This window comes from Erythrolamprus reginae, chromosome 1 (assembly GCF_031021105.1).
Source record: "Erythrolamprus reginae isolate rEryReg1 chromosome 1, rEryReg1.hap1, whole genome shotgun sequence".
NCBI classification, from domain to species: domain Eukaryota; kingdom Metazoa; phylum Chordata; class Lepidosauria; order Squamata; family Dipsadidae; genus Erythrolamprus; species Erythrolamprus reginae.
This window is the reverse complement of record NC_091950.1, coordinates 396,888,070-396,916,012: the sequence shown is the minus strand read 5'-3', so window position 1 is coordinate 396,916,012 and position 27,943 is coordinate 396,888,070. Positions and strand designations below refer to the sequence as shown.

The window sequence follows — 27,943 nt, the reverse complement described above, 5'->3', positions numbered from 1 at the left end:
AAAGGTAACGAAGGTGGATTACGATCTGTAAAACCGATCAAATCATGTGATAAATATTTGTGAAAACAATAAAGAAATTTTTCAAAAAAAAGAAGAAAACACTAGACCAGTGATGGTGAATCTTTTTTTCCTTGGGTGCCGAAAGAGCATGCACGCACGCTATCGCACATGTGCGAGTGCCCACACTCATAATTCAATGCCTGGAGGGCAAAAACAACTTCCCCCATCCCCCATAGGCCCTCTGGAGGCCAGAAATGGCCTGTTTCCCTGCTTTTGGACTCGTGTTTCACCCTCCCCAGGCTCCAAAGGAGGGTAAAAATACCTTCCCCCATACCGCAGGAGGCTCTCTGGAAGCCAAAAACATCCTCCCAGAGTCTCTCTTTGAGCCAAAAATCAGCTGGCCAGCACACACATGCACTTTGGAGCTGAGCTATGGCAACAGCTTGCATGCCAGCCAATATGGCTCCATGTGCCACCTGTGCCACCCGTGCCATAGGTTCACCATCACTGCACTAGACTAACCCACCTCTCCTCCAATGGCTGGAGCAGAATATTCAGGGATTATTATTACTCAATTATTTTGTAAGCTAAACCAATGCCCCACACTTATTTCTTAACTGTGCACCTGGCACATCGAGAAACGTCCTATCTACAGGTATCTCTATTTAGCACAAAATTGCACAAACCAGGAAAATGGGCTTCAGTGTACATAATTTATTCTGTTTGCAATAAAAGTGCCTATCCATCTGTTGTTATAATAAATACCTGCCTAAATCATCATTTAAAAGAAATCTGTGAATTTAAGCCAGCATTATTTTTTCCTGGATGAACTGCCTCCATCAGTCTCTGTTTCCACCTGAGAATTTTTAAGGCCGCTTTGCCTGTGCTTCCTCCTCACACCTGTTGGAGAGGTTACAACAAGGTTACTGGACGTGGGGAGGAGTCCCATCTTTCGCATCTCCTTCATCCTCCTCAGCTGCGCCATCTGCTCAGCTCCCCTCCTCCCCAGTCCCACCTCCTCCGTCCCAGCAACCCCAAACTCACTTGCGGTTCCGCTCCTTCACCACCATGCGAGTCATGCTCTGGATGCATTGAGCCCGGTAGTTTTCGTAGTGGGTCTCCCGAGTCACGTCCTTCAGGTCCTGCATATGGGTCCTCACCAGCATGGTGCGCAGCTTGACAAAGTCACAATGCATTGGGTTCTCCACTGGCAAAAGAACGCGGAGCTACGTGAGTGCAATTCAAGGCCCTGGAGCCCAATGACGGTCTCTAGCGCAGTGATGGCAAACCTAAGGCACGGATGCCACAGGTGGCACGCGGAGCCATATCTGCTGGCACACGAGCCTTTGCCCTAGCTCAACTCCAACGTGCATGTGTGTGCCAGCCAGCTGGGTTTTGGTTTCCACAGAGGCTCTGGGAGGATGTTTTTGGCTTCCAGAGAGCCTCCGGGGGGTGATAAGGGAGGGCGTTTTTACCCTTCCTCGCCTCCAGGGAAGCCTTTGGAGCCTGGGAAGGATGAAACATGAGCCTACTGGGCCCACCAGAAGTTGGGAAATAGGCCGTTTCTGGCCTCCAGGGGGCCTCCGGGGGGTGGGGGAAGCTGTTTTTGCCCTCCCCAGTCATTTAATTATGGGTTCGCCATTACTGCTCTAGCCCAACAATCGCAAAACCTGGAAACAAATCCATGGGAGATGAAAAGCCTATTGATGGCTTTTAACAACTTAGAGTGAAATGGAGCCTGTCTGGGGAATCGCTGAATATCCAGACGGGCAGGCAAAAACATGAAGCATACGTCCTTAGGAATCTGACTCCAGAGAGACCTGGCCAGTTCAAGATAAGACTGAAGAGTATGCAAATCCCACCCACTCATTTGGAGGAAATACTTTCATACCTATATAAAGCCCCACATGGCTTAGGACCAGAGTACCGTATTTTTCGGAGTACAAGATACACCTTTTTCCTCCCTAATAGAGGCTGATAATTTGGGTGTGTCTTATACTCTGAGTGTAGCTTTTTCCCCCCTTTCCTAACTAGCTGTTAACGATCTTGCAGCTCTTACCTTGCAGGCTCTTTAATTGTTTCTCTCTGCAATGAATGTTTTCCAAGCCAAATGCTCCAAATGTTTCTTTCCAGCCCTAACCAGGTGCTACCAATGTTCCCAGCTCTTACCGGCTTGCAAGCTCTTCCATTGTTACTCTCTGCAAAGAAGAATGTTTTCCAAGCCCTAAGTTTTTGCAGGGTTTTTTCCATTGCTCTACTTGCTCTGAATGTTTCTTTCCAGGTGCTAATGATGTTCCCAGCTCTTTCTAGCTTGCAAGCTCTTTCATTGTTACTCCCTCCGAATGAAGTGTTTTCAAAGCCCTTAATCAGGGGATAAAATAATGTGCTGATAGTCTGACTAGACTAAGGACACTAGCCAGATGAACACCTGGTAGGCACACTCTTTTCCCTATTTTCCTCCGAAAAAAACTAAGGTGCATCTTATCCTCCGAAAAATATGGTACTTACAGGACCATCTCCTGCCTCATGTATCCTAGTGGCCGGTCCGATCCCACAAAGTCAGCCTTCTCCAGGTCCTGTCAGCCAATCATTGCTGACTGGCGGGGCCAAGGGGAAGGGCCTTCTCTGTGGTGGCTCCAGTCCTCTGGAATCAACTCCCCCCAGGAATTCACACTGGCCCCACCCTCCTGGCCTTTTGAAAGGCTTTAAAAACACACCTTTGCCAGCAGGCCTAGGGCTATTGAGTGTGAACACTCTACTCCGGCTCTTAGTATGTTGTAGTATCGGATGAATTGTGGTTGAATGGTCTTTTAATTTTTGGAGTTTTAAATGTTGTAATTGTTTTTATCTTGTATGCCCCCAAGTCCATTGGAGAAGAGTGGCTTAGAAATGTAAATAAATAAATAAATGAAGGTCTTAGCATATTTTGGTTTCTTCCCATGTACGTTTCAGAGATTCCTCTGCTCGCCCTAGCACAAGGACAAAAGCACCAGCCTGAAGATGACAAGTGGGACCTTGTCGAAACGTTGCCAGGAATCTCTGAAACTTACATGGGAAGTGTTGTGGTTAGCTCTGGCCCAGCTCCTGCCCCAAGGACTGTGGATGTGGGGGAGACATCCACATGCTGCAGGCCTGTTTTGCCCCCGGTGGAATCTGCTGATGAAGGCTCCTCTGACCAAGAAGACATGAGTGACAGGGAGGAGGAGAGTGTGGCAGACAGCTCAGAAGGAGATCAATTATCTAGCCCCTCCTTGGATTCGGAACAAGAGTTAATGATACAGCCACGCATGCAGAGAGCGATGCATAGGCAACAACAACTGAGAGATTATTATCAAAGAAAATGAGGCCACCTGTGGTTGGGTGGGGCTGTGGTAATTAGTGAGGCTGCTATAAAGAGCAGCCTGTGGGTTTGGCCATTGTGGAGGATTATCTGATCGTTGTGTTTCGTGACTGATTTACTGACTTTGACCTTTTGTGTGCTGATTTTTCCCCGCTTTGAAACTAAACCAGAGCAAAGTGTGTTTCACTTTGTGAAAGAAGGAGGACTGTGAATTGCCTCACAGCTGCAAGCTAAGTATCACAGAACTGATAAGGGACTTGTACAAATTACAGTTTGTTTGGAGAGTTCTTTGCTATACAAAAAGAGCGCTTAGTTTATTTGAATTTTCATTATAAAGAACATTGTTTTGAATTTTCAAATGTGTGTGTGTGCCTGAAATTTGTACCTGTGAATTTTTGGGAGGAGTCTGCCAGAGAGCCCGACAGAACAGGAAGAAACCCGAATATGCCAAGACCTTCATACCTGTACCTGTGAAAATCTACTAAAACAAATAAATAAATGTATACACACAACGATCAGCTTCAAGTGATTCTGCTGGGATCCGTTGATGACATCTCTTTCCTTGTTATAAAAAAGCAAAACTTCCCCCCATCTCTCTTTAACAAATATTGACATTATTGTTTTAGTTGTCCTAAAGATGGTTTGCCAAAGGCCCCTCTTATTTATGCTGCCAGTGGGGGTTGTGGACAGGCCCTGTTCTGTAATAAACTGAAGAACATGTCAAAGCAGCTGTTGAATTCATCACCTTAATTCAACACCATTTTCGGTAGATTAGCTTTTTTGAGTGGTTTCATCTATAATGTTCTTATCAAGAAAGATTATATATTTTCTCAATTTCTCTTAGAAGCTTAGAAAAACAGAGTTAGAAGAGGCCTTGGAGGTCTTCTAGTCCAACCTTCTGCTTAGGCAGGAAACCTTATGGTATAAGGCAGTGATGGCAAACCTTTTTTTCCTTTGGTGCCAAACGAGCGTGTCTGCATACTATCATGCATGCTCAAGTGCCCACACCCATAATCCAGTGCCCAGGGAGGGCAAAAACAGCTTCCCCCGCCCCTGGAGGCCCTGTAAAGGCTGGAAATGGCCTGTTTCCCAATTTCTGGTGGACCCAGTAGGCTTGTGTTTCGCCCTCCCCAGGCTCCAAAGGCTTCCCTGGAGCCGGAGGAGGGTAAAACACTCTCCTGCATCACCCCGGAGCCTCTCTGGAAGCCAAAAACGCCCTCCCAGAGCCTCTGTGCGAGTCAAAAATTAGCTGGCCTGCACACACATACACATTGGAGTTAAGCTAGGGCATCGACTCATGTGCCAGCAGATATGGCTCTGTGTGCCACCTGTAGCACCAACACTTTGAATTGTGACCGGAAATTGATCAGCAGCCAATACAGGCCACGGAGTGTTTTAGACACGTGGGCGAATCTGGGAAGCCCCACAATGGCTCTCGCAGCCGCGTTCTGCACGATCTGAAGTTTCCGAACACTTTTCAAAGGTAACCGCATGTAGAGAGGGTTGCAGTAATCGAACTTCGAGGTGATGAGGGCATGAGCGACTGTGAGCAATGATTCCCTGTCCAAATAGGGCTGCAACTGGTGCACCAGGCGGACCTGGGCAAACGCCCTCCTTGCCACAGCCGAAAGATGATGTTCCAATGTCAGCTGTGGATCGAGGAGGACGCCCAAGTTGCGTACCCTCTCTGAGGGGGTCAATAATCCCCCCCCCCCCCCAGGGTGATGGATGGAGAGATGGAATTGTCCTTGGGAGGCAAGACCCACAGCCACTCCGTCTTGTCTGGGTTGAGTTAGAGTTTGTCTCTCCCCCCCCTCCTCCCCGCCTCCCTCCTCCCCTCTCTCTTTCCATTTACCTACCTGTTGGCTTTCCCTAGCTATATTTGACTCTGATTCATTTTTAGGCATACAGCAAATCATGAAATTCAGCATACTTCAAACCCAAGCTTTAAAACTGGGTTTTTCGAATTCAACAGGGGCAAAGGGATAGGATGGACTGAAGCAGCCACTCCAGGCAGCAGTTCCCAGGACACAGCAGAGAGGAAAGATTGTTTTGCTGCACTAAAGAATTCTATTCTATTCTATTCTATTCTATTCTATCCTATTCTATCCTTTCCTATCCTATTCTATCCTTTCCTATCCTATTCTATTCTACCCTATCCTATCCTTTCCTATCCTATTCTATCCTATTCTATCCTATCCTATTCTATCCTATCCTATTCTATTCTATCCTATCCTATCCTATCCTGTTCTATCCTATTCTATCCTATTCTATCCTATTCTATCCTATTCTGTTCTATCTTGTTCTATTCTATCCTATCCTATCCTATCCTATTCTATCCTTTCCTATCCTATCCTATCCTATCCTTTCCTATCCTATCCTATCCTATTCTATCCTATTCTATCCTATTCTATTCTATCCTATTCTATCCTATTCTATTCTATCCTATCCTATTCTATCCTATTCTATTCTATCCTGTTCTATCCTGTTCTATTCTATCCTATCCTATTCTATCCTATCCTATTCTATCCTGTTCTATCCTGTTCTATTCTATTCTATCCTATCCTAAATCTTTGGGATTGCTGAGAGGTGGCATCTTGCCAATGTTCTCCCTCAGCTCTATCTCCTGGTACTTTCCAACAAGATATGGGGCAAAACTACCGTGGTGAGGCCATCATTCCCACAAAATTTAGTGTTTGGGGACAGGAAGCGTTTATTGATTTCTACAGCCAAAGCTAAGACATTAAGCTGCCAAAGTCAATATTTTGTATTTCCACCTCACAGGAGCATTGATAATTGGATGTTAATGCAAACGAGGGGAGCATGGGACTTTTTTTTTCCCTCAATTCTGTATTGAATCAATGTTGACTCATTAGCTGCAGCCCCCAGCTTATTGAGCCACACGGAGCTATAGGTTACCTTCAACAATTCCCCAAGGGTACAGCCTCCCTCGAATCCGTCTGCCTTTCATCTCCACAATGGTGTTACTGCCAATCACAGCGAAAGGGATGCTGTCCTGCAGAAGAACGGTGGCAATTAGGAGTCATATAAGATGGCAGGAGCCTTCCCCAATCTTTGCTACTTTACACATACTGTATTTTTTGGACTATAAGACACTCCGGTGTATAAGACAAACCAAGATTTTAAGCAGGTAAGTAAGGAAAAACAGTTTTTGTCCTCCCTGTACTTTGCAAGCTTCCCAAAACCTCTGCACACCTTGGTTTTTTTGCAAAAACGGGCATTTTTGCCTTCTCCAGCAGTCTGCACGCCTTCCAAATCCTCTACGCACTCATTGCTTATTCGACCCCTATGATAATCATTAAGTGTTGTAGCACATGATTCTTGACAAAAAGCCTTCATGGCATCGGACCAGAATATCTCCGGGACCGTTTTCTGCCGCACGAATCCCAGCGACCAGTTAGGTCCCACAGAGTTGCCTTCTCCGGGTCCCGTCGACTAAACAATGTCATTTGGCCGGGACCCAGGAGAAGAGCCTTCTCTGTGGCAGCCCCGACCCTCTGGAACCAACTCCTCTTTTTTAGGGGGGAGAAAGGTGCATCTTATACTCCGAAAAATATGGTATTTAGTGACGAAAGAGAGAGCATTCCTCAAAAAGATTCAAAGAATTGCATGGTGGACTTGCATCAATTACACCACCAAATCTGGCAGTGAAGTAAGAAATGGTGGAATTCTGAGAGCATCAAAACAGAAAAAGGCTCAGAAAAGAGATTTGATCCCTATTGTCCAGTAAGTAAACTTGATGCACAAGTGCTTTGCGTTCCACCAATTTCCTTTTGTTTCTTTAAATGAAATTCGATTCAGGCATTACAAAAATATATAATTTGTTATTTTTTACGTTTTTATTTGTTAAATTTATTTGCTGCCCATCTCACTGTGGGGCTTACTCTGGGTGGCCTACAACAATAAAACAGAAAAAAAGTGATTAAAAACATGAGGTGTGGATTCCAAACTGAACACCCATGTTTTTAAAGACGGCAGCAGTTTTAAAACAAGGTTGCCTCCCAGCCCGCTCTCAGCCTCCAGATGAAAAAGATTGCAATGTCCCTAGTGCCTGGGCTGATATTCTGCAGACCGAACACATCTGGAGGAGAACAGGTTAGGGACAGCTGTATTAAATCAAGAGCATAAATGTTTTGGATGGGAGAAGGCTGAAGAAAAATGTTTTCTTAGGCTAAGAGTTTAATCCAAGCCTAGCTGCCTTTTCTTTAGTACGGCTTAACTGGGATTAGGGATACATGCCTGTTTTGGAAGACGTGCCTTAATTTACAAAAGGCAAGCAAATATGAAACATATTGTTCTTCAAATACAGTGGTATTTCTACTTACGAACTTAATTCATTCCCTGACCGGGTTCTTAAGTTGAAAAGTTTGTAAGAAGAAGCAATTTTTCCCATAGGAATTAATTAATTAATTAATTCCTATGGGAAAAAATGCTTCTTCTTACAAATTAATTAATTAATTAATGTATGTATGTATGTATGTATGTATGTATGTATGTATGTATGTATGTATGTATTTATTTATTTATTTATTAGATTTGTATGCCGCCCCTCTCCGTAGACTCGGGGCGGCTCACAACAATAACAAGAACAATGTAAGAACAAATCTAATAATTTTAAAAACACTAAAAACCCCATTATTAAAAGCAAACACACACACAAACATTCCATGTATAAACTGTATAGGCCCGGGGGAGATGTGTCAGTTCCCCCATGCCTGATGGCAGAGATGGGTCTTAAGAACTTTACAAAAGGCAAGGAGGGTGGGGGCAGTTCTAATCTCCGGGGGGAGTTGGTTCCAGAGGGTCGGGGCCGCCACAGAGAAGGCTCTTCTCCTGGGTCCCGCCAAACGACATTGTTTAGTCAACGGGACCCGGAGAAGGCCAACTCTGTGGGACCTAACCGGTCGCTGGGATTCGCGCAGCAGAAGGCGGTCCCGGAGGTATTCTGGTCCGGTGCCATGAAGGGCTTTATAGGTCATAACCAACACTTAATGTAAAAGCAAATAATGCATGCGATTGGGGAAACCACAGGGAGGGTGGAAGCCCTGTTTCCTCCCAGGAGATTCCCAGAGAGGCCCCACGGAGGCTTCTCCCCACCTTTTCCAGCCCTGTTTCCTCCCAGGAGATTCCCAGAGAGGCCCCACGGAGGCTTCTCCACGCCTTTTCCAGCCCTGTTTCCTCCCAGGAGATTCCTAGAGAGCCCCCACGGAGGCTTCTCCCCACCTTTTCCAGCCCTGTTTCCTCCCAGGAGATTCCTAGAGAGGCCCCACGGAGGCTCCTCCCTGCCCTTTCCCGGCTCTGTTTCCTTCCAGGAGATTCCTAGAGAGGCCCCACAGAGGCTTCTCCCTGCCTTTTCCGGTTACAGTTTTGGAGGCTCGGGTTTGTAAGTAGAAAATGGTTCTTGAGAAAGGCAAAAAAATCTTGAACACCCGGTTCTTATCTAGAAAAGTTCTTAAGTAGAGGCTTTCTTAGGTAGAGGTACCGCTGTATTAGGAAAAGCTCCTTTACAGTCAAAGCATCAACACACGTGGGATATAACTGGGGAAAGCTAGGCTTTCTTCTGAATTTGTTCTAACACAATCAGGTATATGTAGCCAAACCAAGGGATCCCAATATGTCCACTGTTGGTAATCCCTCACTTTGAGTGCTTCATCCTGCTGCTTGAATTCATCATCCTCGTCTGAATCACAATCAGGAAACTGATAGATGCGGATCCCAAAACGATCAATTTCATCACGAATCTAGAACAGAGGAATGGGTCAGCAGCAGTTCAATCATAGTTTTGATTTGTCACATTCTAAAAACAGGGGTGTCAAATTCAAGGCCCACAGGCCAAATCCGACACACAGAGTGGTTAGATCTGGCCCATAGGGCCATACTGGGAACCACAAAGGTCCAGCCTATGGTGCTTCTGCTAGCTAAAAGGGTTCTTGGGAGGGGCTTATGCACTCCCCCACTGAGCTCGATTTTCACCGGCATAGGATTGCAGGAGGCTGTCGCAGCTGAAAATGGGACTCAGGAGCCCTGTTTTCTCTGGCAGAGTGCTTGGGCCGCCACAGGCGCCCACGACACGAGTGACATCGAACTGGCCATGCCCACCCCAGTCCCCGCCTGGTCAAACACAACCCTTATGTGGCCCTCAGTGAAATTGAGTTTGACACCCCTGTTATTTATTTCTTTGTGAAAATTGGACTCTGGGTGGCTCACAATAATAACAATACTTAAAAAACAGTGTAAAAATGGGTTACAATAACAACGACAGTAAAAACAATATAAAATGTTTTTATAACCCTTAAAACCATATATACTCTCAATTATTCATGGTCCCAGGCCCATCAGAAAAGCCAGGTCTTAACGGCCTTCCGGAAGACCGATAGGGTGGGGATAATATGAACCGGGGTGGCGCAGCAGGTAGAGCGCTGTACTGCAGGCCACTGAAGCTGACTGTAGATCTGTAGGTCAGTGGTTCAAATCTTATCACCAGCTCAAGGTTGACTCAGCCTTCCATCCTTCCAAGGTGGGTAAAATGAGGACCCGGATTGTGGGGGCAATATGCTGGCTCTGTTAAAGAGTGCTATTGCTAACATGTTGTAAGCCACCCTGAGTCTAAGGAGAAGGGTGGCATAAAAATCAATCAATCAATCAATCAATCAATCAATCAATCAAACAAACAAACAAACAAACAAACAAACAATCAATCAAGCAAGCAAGCAAACAAACAAACAAACAAACAAACAGCAGATCTCCGGAGGCAGTTGGTTCCAAAGCGTTGGAGCCTCCACAGAGAAGCCCCTTCCCCGTGGCCCCACCAACTGACATTGTTTGGCAGACGGGACCTGGAGAAGGCCAACTCTGTGGGCCCTTATTGGCCCCTAGGAGGTATGAGGCAGAAGGCGGTCTACCTGTTATAGACCAAACTGAATGAACATGGGCACCCACTAGCTACTCCGAGAATTCTTTTAGAGCCAATCAAGGGTCTTGTAGAAACCTAACAGGGGAGTAAAGAACTCAGCGTTTAATCAGCATCATACCTCCAATTCCTCACTCTCACTGACTTTCTCTTGTGGCCACTTTGAGGGAACAGACCAAAAGCCACCCGTAGGCTCATTTTAAAAAGAATACAGATTTCACAATGTCACAGTGTCCGGATATTGGTGAGGGGGAAGGGAGGGTTGAGCAGGACAAAGTCAATGTGAGGAAGAGGGGATGTAACAGAAGCAGATCAAATTAGATATTTAAAATAGTAGGATTTTACACGGCCTACCATTTAGCTCAGCATTTGTAATCTGAATTACAACAGGTTGTGCACCAGTAACTCTGGCATTACAACCGTTCAATTAAAGTTATGATGGCACTGGAAAAGGTAACTTGAAACTGGCACTCACACAACCAGTATCCCCACAATCATATGACCACGATTTGGGCACCTGGCAACCATTGTGCCTGTATGACTGTCGCAGTATCCTACAATCGTGTAATCTCCCCAGACAGCTTCTTCTGATAAAGAAAGCCAATGGAGAAGCCAGAAAGGAAGATTACAAATTGCGGTCGCATGATGTCTCACTTAAAAAACGCAATACAATGAATTGTATTTATTGATTTATTTTATTTATTTTTGTCAATCAAGTATAGGAGAGTAGTTTATATAAACATAACATAGAAAGTAATGATAAAAAAAGACAATAGGACAGGGTTGGTAGGCACAATGGTGTGCTTATGCACTCCCCCTTCTGACCATTAAGAGTTACATGTGTTTATGATTGTGTAATTGATTGTTTTTAAGATAATGGGTTTTAGTCATAGTTTTAATTATTAGATTTGTACTTTGTTTTTAGATTTTTAGATTAGTTTTGTACTATTGTTTTTATTGTTGTTGTGAGCCACCCCAAGTCTCTGGAGAGGGGTGGCATACAAGTCTAATAAATAATGATGATGATGATGATGATAATAATAATAATAATAATAATAATAATAATAATAATAATAATAATAATAATAATAATACTATTATTATTATTAAATATAATAATAATTATTAATTATTGTTATTATTATGTGCACCCTAACAAACCTCTTAGAAAAGGGGAGAGGTCTTGTGGTCATAAATCGGGGACTACCAGTATTTAATACTTTTATACTTCAGAAATAATTTCAAAATCTTGGACATTTCCTTTTCTTTATGGTTTTCCTCATTCATTCATTCATTCATTCATTCATTGTATTTCTATGCCACCCAACTCCCAAAGGACTCTGGATGGCTTACAACAGGATATAAAATACATTTTAAAAACATCATAAAAGATTAAGAAAAAACAGTTTAAAAAAATCACATACATACATATTGATTTGATATGTTGTGAGCCGCCCCGAGTCCTCAGAGAGGGGCAGCATACAAATCCAATGAATAAATAAATATCATTCAAGGCCGGACCTCGTAAAATTGCAAGAACAGCCCCAAGCCTGCCGGAAAAGCCAGGTCTTCAATGCTTTCCAGAAGGTCAATAGAGTGGGAGCAGTCCAGATCTCAGGGGGTAGTTGGTTCCAGATAGCTGGGGCAGCCACAGGGAAGGCCCTTCCCCGCAGGGAACACTGTTTATCTGACGGGACCTGGGGGAGATCAGCTCTATGGGATCTTACCGGTGGCTGGGAACTATGAGGTAGAAGGCGATCTCAGGGATAGTTTTGCTTGGGTTATTTATCTCAATGTTTATCTCAATGTTCTGTTTTTTTACATTGTTCATGGAAGTGAGGGGCGTGTCCCGGGGTTTGTCCTGATCTCTTTTTACCTTGCACTTCATTCGTTCCACCTCGGAGGGCATGAGAGTGTCGGCCTTGGCTAAGACAGGAACGATGTTCACTCGCTGATGGAGCGCTTTCATGAATTCAATATCCAGAGGTCGCAAGCTGCCAAGAACGGACAAGAGTCAATATATACAGAATAAGTATATACATAATTTTGTATTTATTTATTTATTTTGTCATGTATATTGGAAGTGGTGATCCTTTGGGAGCCGTATGCCACGGAATTTAATTTTATAGTAACATATAGTATAGTAATATATAATATATAACTACAGTAATATTACTATTACTATTACTATACTATAACTATATACAGTGGTACCTCATGATAGGAACCCCTCGTAATACAAACCCCTCGTGATACGAACCCGGGAAAAAAAAAATTGTGACGTCAAAGCTCCGTCTATGGAATTCCCTATTGGGATTCCCCACCTCCTTTCTAGCCTCCAGATCGGCCGAAAACGCCGCCACCGATCGCAAAAATGGTGTTCCGCCGAGCGGCGGCGCCCGGCTGTAACCTTCTGAAACAGCCGGCCGCTTCTCGGCAGCCTCCGGAACCCGAACCCGAACTTCCAGGTTCGGCATTCGAGAGAACGCTAAGAAGCCCCCTGGCTGTTTCAGAAGGTGACAGCCGGGCGGCGGCGCTTCTCGGTGGCCTCCTGAACCCGAAAAGTTTGGGTTCGGGTTCGGGAGAACACCGAGAAGCCCCCCAGCTGTTTTAAAAGGTGACAGCCGGGCGGTGGCGCCCAGCGGAGCGCCATTTTGCGTTTTTTTTTTCTTTTTGCATAGATTAATCGCTTTTACATTGTTTCCTATGGGAAACAATGTTTCGTCTTACGAACGTTTCGCCTTACGAACCTACTTGCGGAACCAATTAGGTTCGTAAGACGAGGTATTACTGTATACTATACTATACTATACATATATATACCATACTATACTATAACTATATATACTATACTATACTATAACTATACTATTCTATAACTAACTGTATATATCCATCCTAGGATAAAATAAACATATATCCATCCTACGAAAAAATACAGGAAATAGTATAAGGGCAGACTAGATGGCCCATGATATCATTTTCTGCCGTCAATCTTCTATGTTTCTATATACCGGTACTGTACTATAACATTACTATTACTATACTATAACTATATATATTATACGATAACTTTACTATTACTATATTATACTATTACTATGTATACTATTTTTCTTAAGAATTCAAGGATTGGCTTATCTTTGGATTGGCTTCTATGTGAATAGATGGGAACAGACATTAATTGCACATAGACTTTACAGGTTAAGTAGCATTGTAACCATATATACCATATTTTTGCAGTATAAGACGCACTGAAGTATAAGATACCTTAGTTTTGCGGGAGAAAAATTGGGAAAAAATAATCTGCCTACTAGGTATTCATCTAGCTAGTGTTTAGTCTGATCAGCTTCAGCGTATCAGTTTGCTGGTTCTGAGCCGACGTGCTTGCTTTTTATCCACTGGTTGGGGATAAAAAACAGTTTCTAAAACAGTTCTCTCTCTCTTGTCAGAAAGATATAATGAGAAAATGAGGCAAAGGGAAAATAGCTTAGTTGGCAGAGCATGGACGATCGTGCTAGCACCTTGTAAGTGCTTAAAAATGCTTAGTAAAAGCTACATTCGGAGTATAAGATGCACCCAAATTTTCAGCCTCTTTTAGTTGGGGGGGGGGGAATTGTGTCTTATACTCTGAAAAATATGGTAAATTCCAGGGTGGAAAACCATGAGTTGCAAATTAGAAAGCGTGAAGATAAAAGGATTGGGCCAAAAAACCCCTGCTAAGAGTAGGTAGGTAGCAAGGCAATCACGAAATCTAATCAAGTTTTTTTTTTAAAGAAAAAACATGTTCCAGGATCATCAGTAGAGTGACTCGGTTCATACCCGTGACCAAAAGGAGAGATGAAGTAGAGGCAGCAATGGACACGGTTGTCTTGAATATTTTTCCGGTTAAGGCCACTTTCGTCCCGGAAATACTGCTCAAATTGCTGGTCTATATAATCAGCCACAGGCTTCCAACTGGGGAAGAAAGAGAACATTGTTTAGAATTGGTGGGTTGAAAGGGAGGCAGCCATCATGTTTGCACAATCGAAAGTAAACTTTATTGTAAATATCACACTGATTATTTTAAAAAAGATAAAAATTATGAGTTAAGGAATGTGGAATTCCAAAACTGGTTATCCTAAATGATTTTTTTTTCATACCAGCAATATAGTACATGGCTGGCACACATATTATTGCTGACAATTAGGAAATCCCTAATATATATGCGGGAGGAGAAAGAGCAGGAAGACAGGAAAGCTGCATAAATGCTTGTGATTTGGGTGAGCAAGTTAGAGACCTGTTGTGGTTAGCTCTGGCCCAGCTCCTGCCCCGAGGACTGTGGATGTGGGGGAGACATCCACATGCTGCAGGCCTGTTTTGCCCCCAGTGGAATCTGCTAATGAAGGCTCCTCTGACCAAGAAGACATGAGTGACAGGGAGGAGGAGAGTGGGGCAGACAGCTCAGAAGGAGAGCAATTATCTAGCTCCTCCTTGGATTCAGAACAAGAGTTAATGATACAGCCACGCATGCGGAGAGCGATGCATAGGCAACAACAACTGAGAGATTATTATCAAAGAAAATGAGGCCACCTGTGGTTGGGTGGGGCTGTGGTAATTAGTGAGGCTGCTATAAATAGACACCTGTGGGTTTGGCCATTGTGGAGGATTATCTGATCGTTGTGTTTCATGACTGCTTTACTGACTTTGACTTTTGTGTGCTGATTTTCCCCCGCTTTGAAACTAAACCAGAGCAAAGTGTGTGTCACTTTGTGAAAGAAGAACTGTGAATTACCTCACAGCTGCAAGCTAAGTATCACAGAACCGATAAGGGACTTGTACAAATTACCAGTTTGTTTGGAGACGAGTGCTCTTTGCTATACCAAAAGAGGGCTTGGGTTAAGTGAATTTTCATTATAAAGAACATTGTTTTGAATTTTCAAACGTTTGTGTGTCTGAAATTTGTACCTGTGAATTTTTGGGAGGAGTCTACCAGAGAGCCTGACAGAACAGAGACCTATCTTTCTGGACAAAATATGTGTGGTTGCAAAGAGTCAATACCAACTTAACGGTGCATAATCAATTTAAATGTTTTTGAAAAGGTGCCTGAGATCCTGTCAGATATAATTTCTTTCAAAATAACTTGGGGTGTTTTTTTTCATTCCTGAGGTCATTTGATACCGTATCCATGAATAATTTGATTCCTGGTAGATTGAGTGAGCTGTGTTGACATGTAAGAGAGAGTGCTGCATTTCTGGAGGGAGGAGTACTGATTTCTGAGCTACAGCAATTGTGAACCAGCAGGGAGACTTCTGTAGGGAAGGGAGATATTTAGTTTTATCTCCACAATGGCTTATCGGTCGTGAACGCATTACAAGCCCTACTGAAGTACAGTGGCACCTCTATGTCTGCTCTTTTGGCAAACCTTGCATTACGCTACCTCTGTCACCCTGTTCTCCACCTGCCTGGCCAACTTGTCACTCCACCATCCTGCACTCAAGGCTCCTGCCATTTTCGCCAGTCTTACTGTCTTCAATTGGCCTCCCTGCTGCTACTGAAGGGCCAGGCCTAGGCCTTCATGAGGTAGTTGCTGGCCGCACTGTTTCTTCTCCCTGAGACTGTGCCAGCTCCCCTTCCAAATCATATGTATTGCCTAATCCAAATTATATGTGGCCTTCTCGTGAGATTGTACTTCTGCCTTATACAGTATATGTATGTATGTAATTATTTGTTTATTTGTTTTTGTTATTTATTTATTTACTTATTTACTTATTTATTTACTTATTTACTTGCTTACTTACTTACTTACTTACTTACTTACTTACTTACTTACTTACTTACTTACTTACTTACTTACTTATTTATAGGCTGCCCTTCTTCAGAGATTCAGGGCAGCTTACAACAATATTGTCGCGGTGTGAGTGATTACAGTCCGTTAGAACATTAATTACCGCGGAGGTGATGGATAGAAGCTTTTAGTCATTTGTTCAAAACAAGATTTCTTTTATTATAAAAGTAGAAAATAAAACATGTCTCGGTGGACAACATAACAAATACGTCTTACATGATGGTGGATAGAAAGAAGAATGAAGTTTTAGGGTGAAGGAGGAAGTCGTGTTAGATATGGCAGGATATTACATCATAATAGGAGGAACTTAATAAAGCACACACAGTTAACTCTTTCATTACTAAACGTCTCTGGGGCTGGCAATATTCAGCGTGACAAATATAGACAAAATACCATACATATAAAAAGTGAAACCCAACCTAACACTAAAACTGATAATTAAAAACCCCTACAGCAGTGGTGGCAAACCTTTTTTTCCTCAGGTGCCGAAAGAACGTGTGCGCACTGTATTGTGTATGCGCGAGTGCCCCTACCCATAATTCAATGCCTGGGGAAGGCGAAAACAGCCCCCCTTGCCCCCTAGAGGCCCTCTGGAGGCCGGAAATGGCCTGTTTCCCAACTTCTAGTGTGCCCAGTAAGCTCATGTTTCACCTTCTCCAGACTCCAAAGGCTTCCCTGGAACCAGGGAAGGATAAAAATGCCCTCCCTCATCAACACCCCCCCCCCCCCCGAGGCTTTCTGAAAGCCAAAAACATCCTCCCAGAGCCTCTGTGCAAGCCAAAAATCAACTGGCCAGCATACACATGCATGTTGGAGCTGAGCTAGGGCAATGGCTCATGTACCAGCAGATACGGCTCCGTGTGCCACCTGTGACACCTGTGCCATAGGTTCACCATCACTGCCCTATTGTATAAGAAACCCCTATAATTAAAATCCTTATAATATAAAAACATTCATTCGACAACAATCAGACAGCCCCAAGCCTGCCGGCACAGGTATGTTTTTAACGCACTGCACTGTGTTCGTTCTGCTTGTCCCAAACAAAATTGTGTGCCAGTTGCGAACACACTATCAGCGATCACATGACCGATGAATGGTGCAACAATCATAAATTGGTTGCAAAGGTATTTTTTTTAATACTGTCGTAACTTTGAATGATCACTGTATCAGGAAGTCAGTAACCGAGGACCACCTGCAGGTTACTCAAAAGGACAATGAGTTGTTCTGGGATTCCTATTTTTCTAAGCACATTCAATAGTTCAATGTGATCTACCCAAAGATATTTCTATGACTAATGAAGAACATAACTTCTTGTTGGTATTTAGCTGTCTCAATCAACCAGTGTGCCACAGCAATCATGATCTCATGTTCCTAAAGCCAGCTTGAACATCTGGCATCTCTTTTTTCCATGGAGGGCTCTAATCTGTGTTGGATGATCCTACGTATTATTGCGCTAACATGTGATTTTTTAAAATTAGCAATGGCTGAAGCAAAGAAAGAGCTTGAGGTCAAGGTGACCCCTTCCTCTTTCTGTCCATACCACCCTCTCTATCTAATCTAGGAAGTTTGTTCTGAATTCAAAACGACAAAACTTAAACTCTAACTCAAGTTTAGAAACCTAAAACTTTCATCTATATTAATAGTAAAGATCTTACAAGCTGTAGAGTAGTCGGGTCAACAGATAAGTTGACACTATTTATGACATTTGATATGAATTTATCTCTTCTTTCTTTCTTCATTTTTATTTTTAATTTTTCCTCTTCTCTTTCCCTCCCTCTTTTTTTCTTTCTCTCTTTTTAGCTTTATTTCCTTTCTTATTTCCTTTCTTTATGTAAGCGTGTATTTTGATTTATAACTGTATACTCTAAATTCATATACATTTGTACCAATATTCACATAGTGCTTTTGCTTTATGCATTCCCTCCACTATTTATCTTCAATAAAGATCATATTTTCTTTAAAAAAATAATAATCTAGGGAGTTGACAAGGGGGAGGGGGGAGGAGATGCCATTTGGAAATATAATTTTCTGAAGATCTGAGGTTAAGACAGGAATTCCTTTCTACTTCAGATTTTAATTTTTTTAATGAATACCATCAGACTTCAAAATTTGTATCTAGGCCTCAAATGAACAATGTATGTAAAAAAGATTCCCTCTTGGGCAACACTCAATTCTTCTTCTGATGCCTGCAGCAGGGTTTACCTGTCCTCCAGCCAGCTGGCCTTTGTCTCCTGCAGATTATTTTTATCAGAGACTTGGCCTCCATCCAAGGTTTAGCTCATCCCTGCAAGAAACGCCTAATGGGATTCCCTCCCTACAATTTCCCATGATTCTGCAATCGGGCTTTCCTCGGGCAAATTCCTTTCTACTTCCCAGGGAGACTAGACTTACAATCCTAGGTCCAGAAAGCTTAGAACTATGTCGCCTTAAACATGATGTAAGCATAGCCCACAAGATCATATGCTACAACGTCCTTCCTGTCAACAACTACTTCAGCTTCAACCACACCAACACATGAGCACACAACATTCAAACTTAATGTAAACCGCTCCAAACTTGAGTAGAAAAAAATGCGACTTTAGTAATTGAGTGGTCGAAGCATGGAACTCATTACCAGACTGTGTAGCAATGTTCCCTCTAATTTTTTTTCGGTGTGGGCGGAAAAGTATAGTGTCTGAGCGGCAGTCCCTTTGGGACTGGGCGGCATAGAAAAATAAATAAATAAATAAATAAATAAATAAATAAACAAACAAACAAACAAATAAATAAATAAACAAACAAACAAACAAACAATTTATTTGCTCTCTCCCCCCCGCTTGCTCTCTCTCTCGTTTTCTTTCTTTCTCTCTATTGCTTTCTTTCTCTCTCACTCTTTCTATTTTTCTTGCTTTCTTTCTCTTCTCTCTCTTGCTAACTCTCTCTCCCCCCTTTCTCTCTCTCTCTCTTTCTCACTTACTTTTTCTCTCCCCCCCCCTCTCTCTGTCAGCGAGGGGGCTGCGAGAGCGCTTTCTCCGAGCGCTTTGGGAACGCCTGCCCTGCCTCTACTGCAACCCCCTTGCTGAAAGCTCTGTACGAAAGCGCTCCCAGCAAAGGGGCTGCGAGAGGGGCGGGGCAGGCATTCCAGAAGCGCGCGGAGAAAACCCTCTCACAGCCCCTTCGTTGGGAGCACTTTTGCCGAGCCAGCCCCATCGCAGCTGCCCCTCTGTTCCAGCCCCGCCCTCCCAAAGAGTGGGGCTGCCACGTCCTGGCCAATTGCATCCCTCTTGCCAGGAGCGCGGATGAGGATGAGGAGAAGAAGCTGCAGCGACCGCCAAGGGAGAAATCTCGCCCAAGGCAGGAGGCGGCGGAGGAGGAGAGGGGGCGGATCGGGCGGGCAGGGGGAAGGGCCAAGAGGCCAGGAGCGCGAGGGGGCCGTGCGGCTTACGGGGAACGGTGCTGTGTAGTGTCATCCCCTAACCCCCAAAATTTTACCCTTAGACTGTCCACTGTTGACCTCTCCAGATTCCTAAGAGGCCAGTAAGGGGCGTGCATAAGTGCACCAGAGTGCCTTCCATCCCTTGTCCTAATGTCTCTTTATGTTTTTTACTAGCTTCATGAATATCAACTCTATTACTCCCAATGATTATTTCTTCTTTATTATTCCTAATGTTTTTCTAATCTTACTATGATTATATCCTCACAAACCTACATTATGTACTAGACAAAATAAATAAATAAATAAAATAAATAAATAAATAAATAAATACGTACGTACGTACGTACAATAAATACAATAAATAAAAATAGAGACGTACCATTCGGTGTTGTTTACAGCATCTCCAAAGCCTGGTGTGTCCACGATGGTCAAACGAAGTTTCACCCCTTTCTCCTCTATGTCGACCACATTCTTGGTAATCTCTACCGTTTGGACAATACGTTCTAGCCCCCGAGATAGAAAAAGGAGAATCGGAGAGAGAGTATATATTTGCAAAGTTCCAAATCAACTTGAAAATCTCCACTATTGCAAGAATAAGCTTGCTAATGGAATGCTTTTCCACCAGAAATAAGATTCCTTTCTCCTCCCTGATTTTTAGAAATCTTTTGGCTGCTTAAAAGAGCATTTGTTCCTGCATCTTTGATTAAAAGTTGGAATTTTAACAGAATCTGAGAAATCCAGAGAAGGCATGCAGGGGCTAGAAATACTGTAGTGTATTTGTTGCAGAATGTTGCAGAAATTGGCCACAGACCAATACTGATCCATCGACTGCTTTGTATGGTTTTCCTATTGGAGATTCTTTTGAGATGTCTGTGATTTCACAGCTTTCTTACTTAACTCTGTTTTGCGCACGGCTGCTTAAAATTAAAAAAGGAAGTTTTACTATTTTCATTTAAAAAATAATAATATTAAACTTCCTGTAAACATAGAAGTCTGACGGCAGAAAAAGACCTCATGGTCCATCTAGTCTGCCCTTATACTATTTCCTGTATTTTATCTTAGGATGGATATATGTTTATCCCAGGCATGTTTAAATTCAGTTACTGTGGATTTATCTACCACGTCTGCTGGAAGTTTGTTCCAAGGATCTACTACTCTTTCAGTAAAAGTTATAAAATTGATCTGTCTTTCACAGGAGTAGGAAACTGGGTTCCTTAGTCACAAACCCTCACACTACATTGTGAGGACTAGCAACAGAGGAACTATTTCATTTTATCACTTTATTTCTACTTGCTGGTAAGGTGCACAGGGTCACCAAGAAAAGATTTCTTCCTGGAAGACATGTGTTTGCAGGTGTAACTAACCATCACAAAGGATGTGGAGCTAAGGAGCAATGATCCAAAGGACTTCTGGGAGCTGAATATTGAGAATCAGGCTTAGTATCATCACCACTACATAATTTTGCTTTATGGTTATTTGATTTGGCTTAATGTCTGCTGTTTGTTTTACAGTAAGTGTAATTCCCCCCCATTTTGTATTATATTGTTATGTTTTTTGTTTGCGAGCTGCTAAGACAGTGTTTCTCAAACTTGTTAACTTTTTTTTTATATGATTTTTTTATTTTTTTCTCCACCCTTACAAACATACAGAAATCACATACCTTCAAATTTCAATACAGTACAATATAATATCAACCACCAAATTCTTAATTACCATAAAATTAAAATTCTTAAATTGTATCTATTTTGTTTTGGTATACATTAATTATCTTGTACTTCCTCCTTTTCTAATTTTGTCATCTTGATTTCAAAGATTGTTTTCTGTTCGCATTCAAGTTCAAAATGCTATTAGCTATCAAAATTTCTATTGGCTATTTGCTTTTTTTTTCCTAGTAAAACTATGCCATAGTGCTTCAATCCATTTATTATATACTATATCTTCTTTTCTATTCTTTCATAGATATATTTTACTATGAGTATCTCCTCTATAACCTTCATCATATATTTTACTCTGTGTGTGTGTGTGTGTGTGTGTGTGTATACAAGGCAAAGGTTGCAGGTTCAAGTCCCAGTGGGTATGGCTAGCTGATGAGGCCAAAATAAGGCCGAAATAGATCTATCCTAGTCTCCCTTAATTTTCAAATTCAGCTTAAACATGTGACATATATATACATATATATATATATATATATCCACTAAAACTCTCATTGTGTATTGGACTAACTAACTAACTAAATAAATAAATAAATAAATAAATAAACAAACAAACAAACGTATCTAATTTATGTTTTTAAACCCTCATTTTAATAAAGCTGGCCTTTAAGAGGAAAAAAATCCAAATCTACTTCTTTTAAAAACAGCTTAAGACGGGTGAACATCATCTCCCAGAATTCCCCTGCCAGCATAAGTGTTATGTATTAAGAGCTGGAAAGTAAGAAGCCTAAAGGAACATACAAACAAATAAATACCTTCTGCGTTTAAGAGTTTGCGATCTTTGTATAGATCTGTAAGAAAAAGGCTGTTCACCAGAGTGGACTTCCCCAGCCCGGATTCTCCTGAGGAGGAACATATAAGGAAAATGAGTTCTTAAGAAAGAGTTTTTCTAGAAACATAGAAGATTGACGGCAGAAAAAGACCTCATGGTCCATCTAGTCTGCCCTTATGCTATTTCCTGTATTTTATCTTAGGATGGATATATGTTTATCCCAGGCCTGTGGATTTACCAACCACGTCTGCTGGAAGTTTGTTTCAAGCATCTACTACTCTTGAAGTCAAATAATATTTTCTCACGTTGCTTCTGATCTTTCCCCCAACTAACCTCAGATTGTGCCCCCTTGTTCTTGTGTTCACTTTCCTATTAAAAACACTTCCTTCCTGAACCTTATTGAACCCTTTAATATATTTAAATGTTTCGATCATGCCCCCCCCCGCTTTCCCTTCTGTCCTTCAGACCAGCGTTTCCCAACCGGTGTGCCGCGGCACACTAGTGTGCCGCGAGACATGGCCAGGTGTGCCGCCAAGCTCCAGCTGGGCGGGGCGCTGCCGGTACTTCCGTCCTGGGGCTCCCACTCGCAGCTGTCCCCCGCCTCCTGCTCGATGCCGCGGTTTTCGGCGCTCTCCTGCTGGGCCCCAAAGAAGGAAAGCAGGAAGAAGGAGAGCTCCATTCTTCGCGCCTTTTTCCCGCCTTCCTTCTTTGGGGCCAGCAGGAGAGCGCCGAAAACCGCGGCATCGAGCAGGAGCCGGTTGACAGCTGCGAGCGGGAGCCCCAGGACGGAAGTACCGGCAGCGCCCCGCCCAGCTGGAGCTTCTCTGGCGTCGACGGCAAGTGTCCTTTGTGGCCCGGCGGGAGGGCACTGGCGATGGGAGCGGGGGGGAGGGTGGCCGCAGCGGCCGCAGGCAGTCACGGGGAGATGGCGGCGGCGAGAGGGATCGCTCTCTCTCGCTCTCTCTCAGCTGACTGCAAGCGGGAGCCCTGACGGTGTCCAGCAGCACGTCCAGCTGCCGCCATCAGGGTTCCCGCTTGCAGTCAGCTGAGAGAGAGAGAGAAAGAAAGAGAGACATATAAGAGAGGCAAGAGAGAGAGAAAGAGAGACATAGCAAGAGAGGCAGAGAAAGAGAGACAGAGCAAGAAAGAGAGACAGCAAGAGAGGCAGAGAAAGAGAGATAGAGAAAGAGAGAGAGAAAGAGAGACATAGCAAGAGAGGCAGAGAGAGAGAAAAAGAAAGAGACACATAGCAAGAGAAAAAGAGAGACTTAGCAAGAGAGGCACAGAGAGAGAGAGAAAGAGAAAGAAAGAGAGACATAGCAAGAGAGACAGAGAGAAAGAGAGAGAAAGAAAGAGAGATAGCAATAGAGGCAAAGAGAAAGAAAGAGACATATAGCAAGACAGTGAAAGAGAGAGAGAGAGCAAGAGAGAGAGAAAAAAGCAAGAAAGAGATAGCAAGAGAGACAGAGAGAGAGAGAGCAAGGGAGAGAGAAAGACATAGAGGAAGGGAAGGAGGGAGAGAGAAAGAGAGCAAAAAAGAGAGGAAGAAAGAAAGAGGGATGGAGAGAGAAAGAAAGGAAGGAAGGAAAAGAGAGAAAGAGGGAGAAATAGAGCGAAAGGGAGGAAGAGAGAGGGTTTTTTTGTCCAAACTTTTCTTTAGCCCCCCCCCTTTCAGTGTTCCCCAGGATTTTGAAAATATGAATAATGTGCCGCGGCTCAAAAAAGGTTGGGAAACACTGCTCCAGACTATGCAGATTGAGTTCCTGATAAGTTTTATGCTTAAGACCTTCCACCATTTTTGTAGCCCGTCTTTGGACACGTTCAATTTTGTCAATATCTTTTTGTAGGCGAGGTCTCCAGAACTGAACACAGTATTCCAAATGTGGTCTCACCAGCGTTCTATACAGCGGGATCACAATCTCCCTCTTCCTGCTTGTTATACCTCTAGCTATGCAGCCAAGCATTCTACTTGCTTTCCCTACCACTGTTCACTAAACTGTTTTTTCTAAAAGAAAAAGCAACAAAGGTGAGGAATGCTTTAAATAAATAAAACAATCAGTGGCAATTTGCATAGCAAGTTTGTATTGTTAAATCCAATCTTCCTATTTCTAGCTTTTTGGCATCTGCAGCTTAGACCAGGCGTCTCCAACCTTGTTAACATTAAGACTTGTGGACTTCAACTCCCAGGTAAACAGGTAAATCCTGCTGGCTGAGGAATTGAGGGAGTTGAAGTCCACAAGTCTTAAAGTTTATTTGTTTTTTTATTTCTTCAATTTTTAATGCCGCCCTTCTCTTTAGACTCAGGGTGGCTTACAACATGTTAGCAATAGCACTTTTTAACAGAGCCAGCGTATTTCCTCCACAATCCGGGTCCTCATGTTACCCACCTCGGGAGGATGGAAGGCTGAGTCAACCTTGAGCCGGCGATGAGATTTGAACCGCTGACCTACAGATCTACAGTCAGCTTCAGTGGCCTGCAGTACAGCACTCTACCTGCTGCACCACTCCGGTTCTTCTTGCCAAGGTTGGAGACCCATGGTTTAAATTGTCCATTGGGTCACAAAAAATGCTAAGAAATCCAACTTTACAATCCAATCCAGTAAAAATACTGTGGAATTATTTCTAAGATCTCATAGATTAAATGCAACAGAATATATTTTCCCTTACACACATTATCTAAACATAAGGCAAATGAATTTTAGTTTTAATTATAGTTCTCTGCCATGAATAATGTGCTTTTCATCTGCAACAATTATATACTGTCTCCTGAAACAGCCCTTGTAATTTCAGCATTGATACCTGCAACCATCAGTGTGAAATCAAATCCTTTTTTCACAGATTTCCGATGGACCTGATTAGGAAGTGTTGCAAATCCCACATATTGTTTATTATCCTAAGAGAGAGAAAACAGAAGAGGAAGAGAAAAAAGCAGTATTACATATTGGCAGGCATTTTTTTTGCAAGAATCATTTGTCTGAAGCAGGTTTTAAAAAGTTATTCACACAATAAATTTAACTTGGTTACAGAATTAATCTATTTCTGAGTTCACATCAGGCACTAATAACACAAATTAAATAGGCTTAGTTTCTAAACCGCAAATAAACTTTTGGAAAGTAACTAAACTTCACACGCTGTGCAAATTCACCCGGCCAGGCTATTTAACTTGATTTGATTAAACACACTGGGTAAATACAATAATTGCATCACTGGTGAGAAACATTCTTTATTAAAGTACTTTTTATGAATGGCATAAATCTTCTATACAAGACTCAGGAAATGGACTTCTGTGCCTTTATACACCCACTGTTCGTGCCAGTGAGTCATCAACTAATCACTAAAATAGCCTTTGTTTTATTTCAGTGCTTTCTCCAACATGGGATTGCCAATAAGCTGTCCAGCTTGGAAAGCATCAGTGGGGGACACTAATTTCATTACTACAGCATTTGAAGCGCAGCAAAACATTGCTTCTAGAAGAAGCTTACTCCACGACATAAGCAAAAGGCTCCTATCAATAGGGATGAGGAGGAATCCAGGTTGAATATTCCTGTACATTCAAGCATCCGTGACTATAATCCTACGTCCGGTTCTACAAAAGGGAGACTCTTAAGGGGCTGGAAGATGGGAGGTTCCGACAGAAATAGCGGTCGGTGGCTTAAACGCCGGCCAGCTATTGCATTGGGGCCGGAAGGAGTGGCTCGTCTTCTTACAATGCCAGGTGATCCCAAGGATCAAAGGGATCGCCCAACAGGCTTCCCCCAGCTCCCACACTACTCACTGATGCTATTTGGGCATCCCTCGTGGCTGGGCAATCCCAGGGGTCGACGGGATCACCCAGCATGCTGCGCGGCCCCTGGCCATGCATAGAGTGTCGGAAGCTTCGGGCCACATAGCTGGGGGATCCCAGGGGATCACGGGATTGGCCAGCCTGCTGTACGGGGTCTGCACAGGCCCAATAGGCCGAGGGGGGCAGGCCCAGGTCTTGATAAAAGAGCCTGCTTTACCTTGGCTTTTTCCTTCTGATTTCTCTTCGCTGGCACCCGCCCGCCCTCCCCTTTTGTGTGACTACTGGTCCCCGTTTGGGGCTGAATAGGAATTTTTTGGAGCTGCAGCACTTTATGGCACAGGGATTTTTTTCGCCTACTCCACACTGAGATTTAGAGACAGGATCGGTTAGGGCAGTGATGGCAAACCTATGGCACGGATGCCACAGGTGGCACGCAGAGCTATATCTGCTGACACGCAAGCCATTGCTGTAGCTCAGCTCCAACATACATGTGTGCTGTCCAGCCGATTTTTGGCTCACACAGAGGCTCTGGGAGGGCATTTTTGGCTTTCAGAGAGTTTCTATGGGTGGTTCCAGGGAAGCCGGGAGAGGGCGATAACAAGCCTACTGGGCACACCAGAAGTTGGGAAACAGGCCAGCTGTTTTCTCCCTCCCCAGGCATTGAATTATGGGTGTGGGCACTCATGCAAGTGTGATAGCGCATGTGCACGCTCTTTCGGCACCCAAGGAAAAAAAGGTTTGCCATCACTGGGTTAGGGGGTTGCTTTCCAGCTATCTTAGCTCGATTTGGCTGCAATCTGGTGTAAAATCCCTTTGGTCGCTGGGGTGGCAAGTAAGGGCGGAAAGGGGTGTTAGCAGCAGCTGCGTGTCCTCCTTTAGGGCACCTTTTGGAAAGTGATGGGCTGCCCCTCCCCAGACGCTCCAGGCATGTAGGGCCTGTGTGATGGAGAGGCGGTGCCCTTGGGGCTCATTTACTCAGTTCTTCTGATGGGGATCTGCGGGATGAGCCTGCCCACATGCCATGTGATGTGCCGGAGAGCATGGGAAGGGCCATGGCACCCTCCCATTGCTTAGCAAGGAGTTTTCGCCCATAGCTACTTAGAGCCGAGGTGGTGCAGCAGGTAGAGGGCAGTACTTCAGGCCACTAAAGCTGACTGTAGTTCTGTAGGTCAGCAGTTCAAATCTCATCACCGGCTCAAGGTGGACTCAGCCTTCCATCCTTCTGAGTTGGGAAAAATGGGGACCTGGATAGTGGGGATTCTGTTAAAAAGTGATATTGCTAACATGTTGTAACTGCCCTGATTATAAGAAGAAGGGCGACATAAATAATTGAATGAATGGATGAATGAATGAATTAATTAATGAATAAATAAATAAATGAATAAATAAATGAATGAATGAATGAATGAATGAATAAATGAATAAATAAATGGATAGATAGATAGATAGATAGATAGATAGATGATAAATATATAAGATAGATGATAGATAGATAGATAGATAGATAGATAGATAGATAGATAGATAGATAGATGATAAATAGATAAGATAGATGATAGATAGATAGATGATAAATAGATAAGATAGATAGATAGATAGATAAATAGATAAGATAGATGATAGATAGATAGATAGATGATAGATAGATAGATGATAGATAGATGATAGATAGATAGATAGATAGATAGATAGATAGATAGATAGATAGATAGATAGATAGATAGATAGATAGATAAATGTTATGTGTTAGGCATTTCCGCCCCATTTAGGTTTTTTACCTCTGCATGTCTATTTCATTTGTGTAATTATAAAAGTGACCCATTAACACCCAGCCCTTTTGTCTGCGTGGTTCTTTCCGCACCCCATGCAAATGCTCTAGAGATGCTTTACCTCATCCGATTCATAGGGGTCAAGCCTGCCCCAGGGGCTTCTGGGACGCGATGGACTGGGCGGTGTTGGAGCCGCCATGTGTTGCTGCTTCAAGTCTAGAGGGTGAGGGCGGTAGAAGGCCTTCTGCTCCTTTTCCTCCAAGGCATCTTTGGGAATGGCCTGGACCGCCGCGCTGGGGAACATTTCAGTCCCACCTGGACTGGATCTCCTCGCCTGAGGGACGGCTTCGGGCTTCCCCCGCTGGAAGGGTTCTTCTGTCCGGGAATCGTGAA

The 27,943-nt window shown here is 43.4% G+C and overlaps 1 protein-coding gene across 1 annotated transcript; it reads right to left on the bottom strand.

The window, feature by feature from the left end:
* Nucleotides 1-27,943, bottom strand: SEPTIN4 (septin 4). Its single transcript, XM_070742148.1, has 10 exons — nt 27,672-27,943; nt 24,797-24,890; nt 21,981-22,067; nt 19,893-20,016; nt 14,094-14,228; nt 12,148-12,265; nt 9,001-9,102; nt 6,260-6,356; nt 1,045-1,207; nt 1-900 (listed from the first exon to the last, which is right to left on the bottom strand). The coding sequence occupies exons 1-10, from the start codon at nt 27,852-27,854 to the stop codon at nt 867-869; spliced, it is 1,137 nt and encodes a 378-aa protein (XP_070598249.1). The 5' UTR covers nt 27,855-27,943; the 3' UTR covers nt 1-866.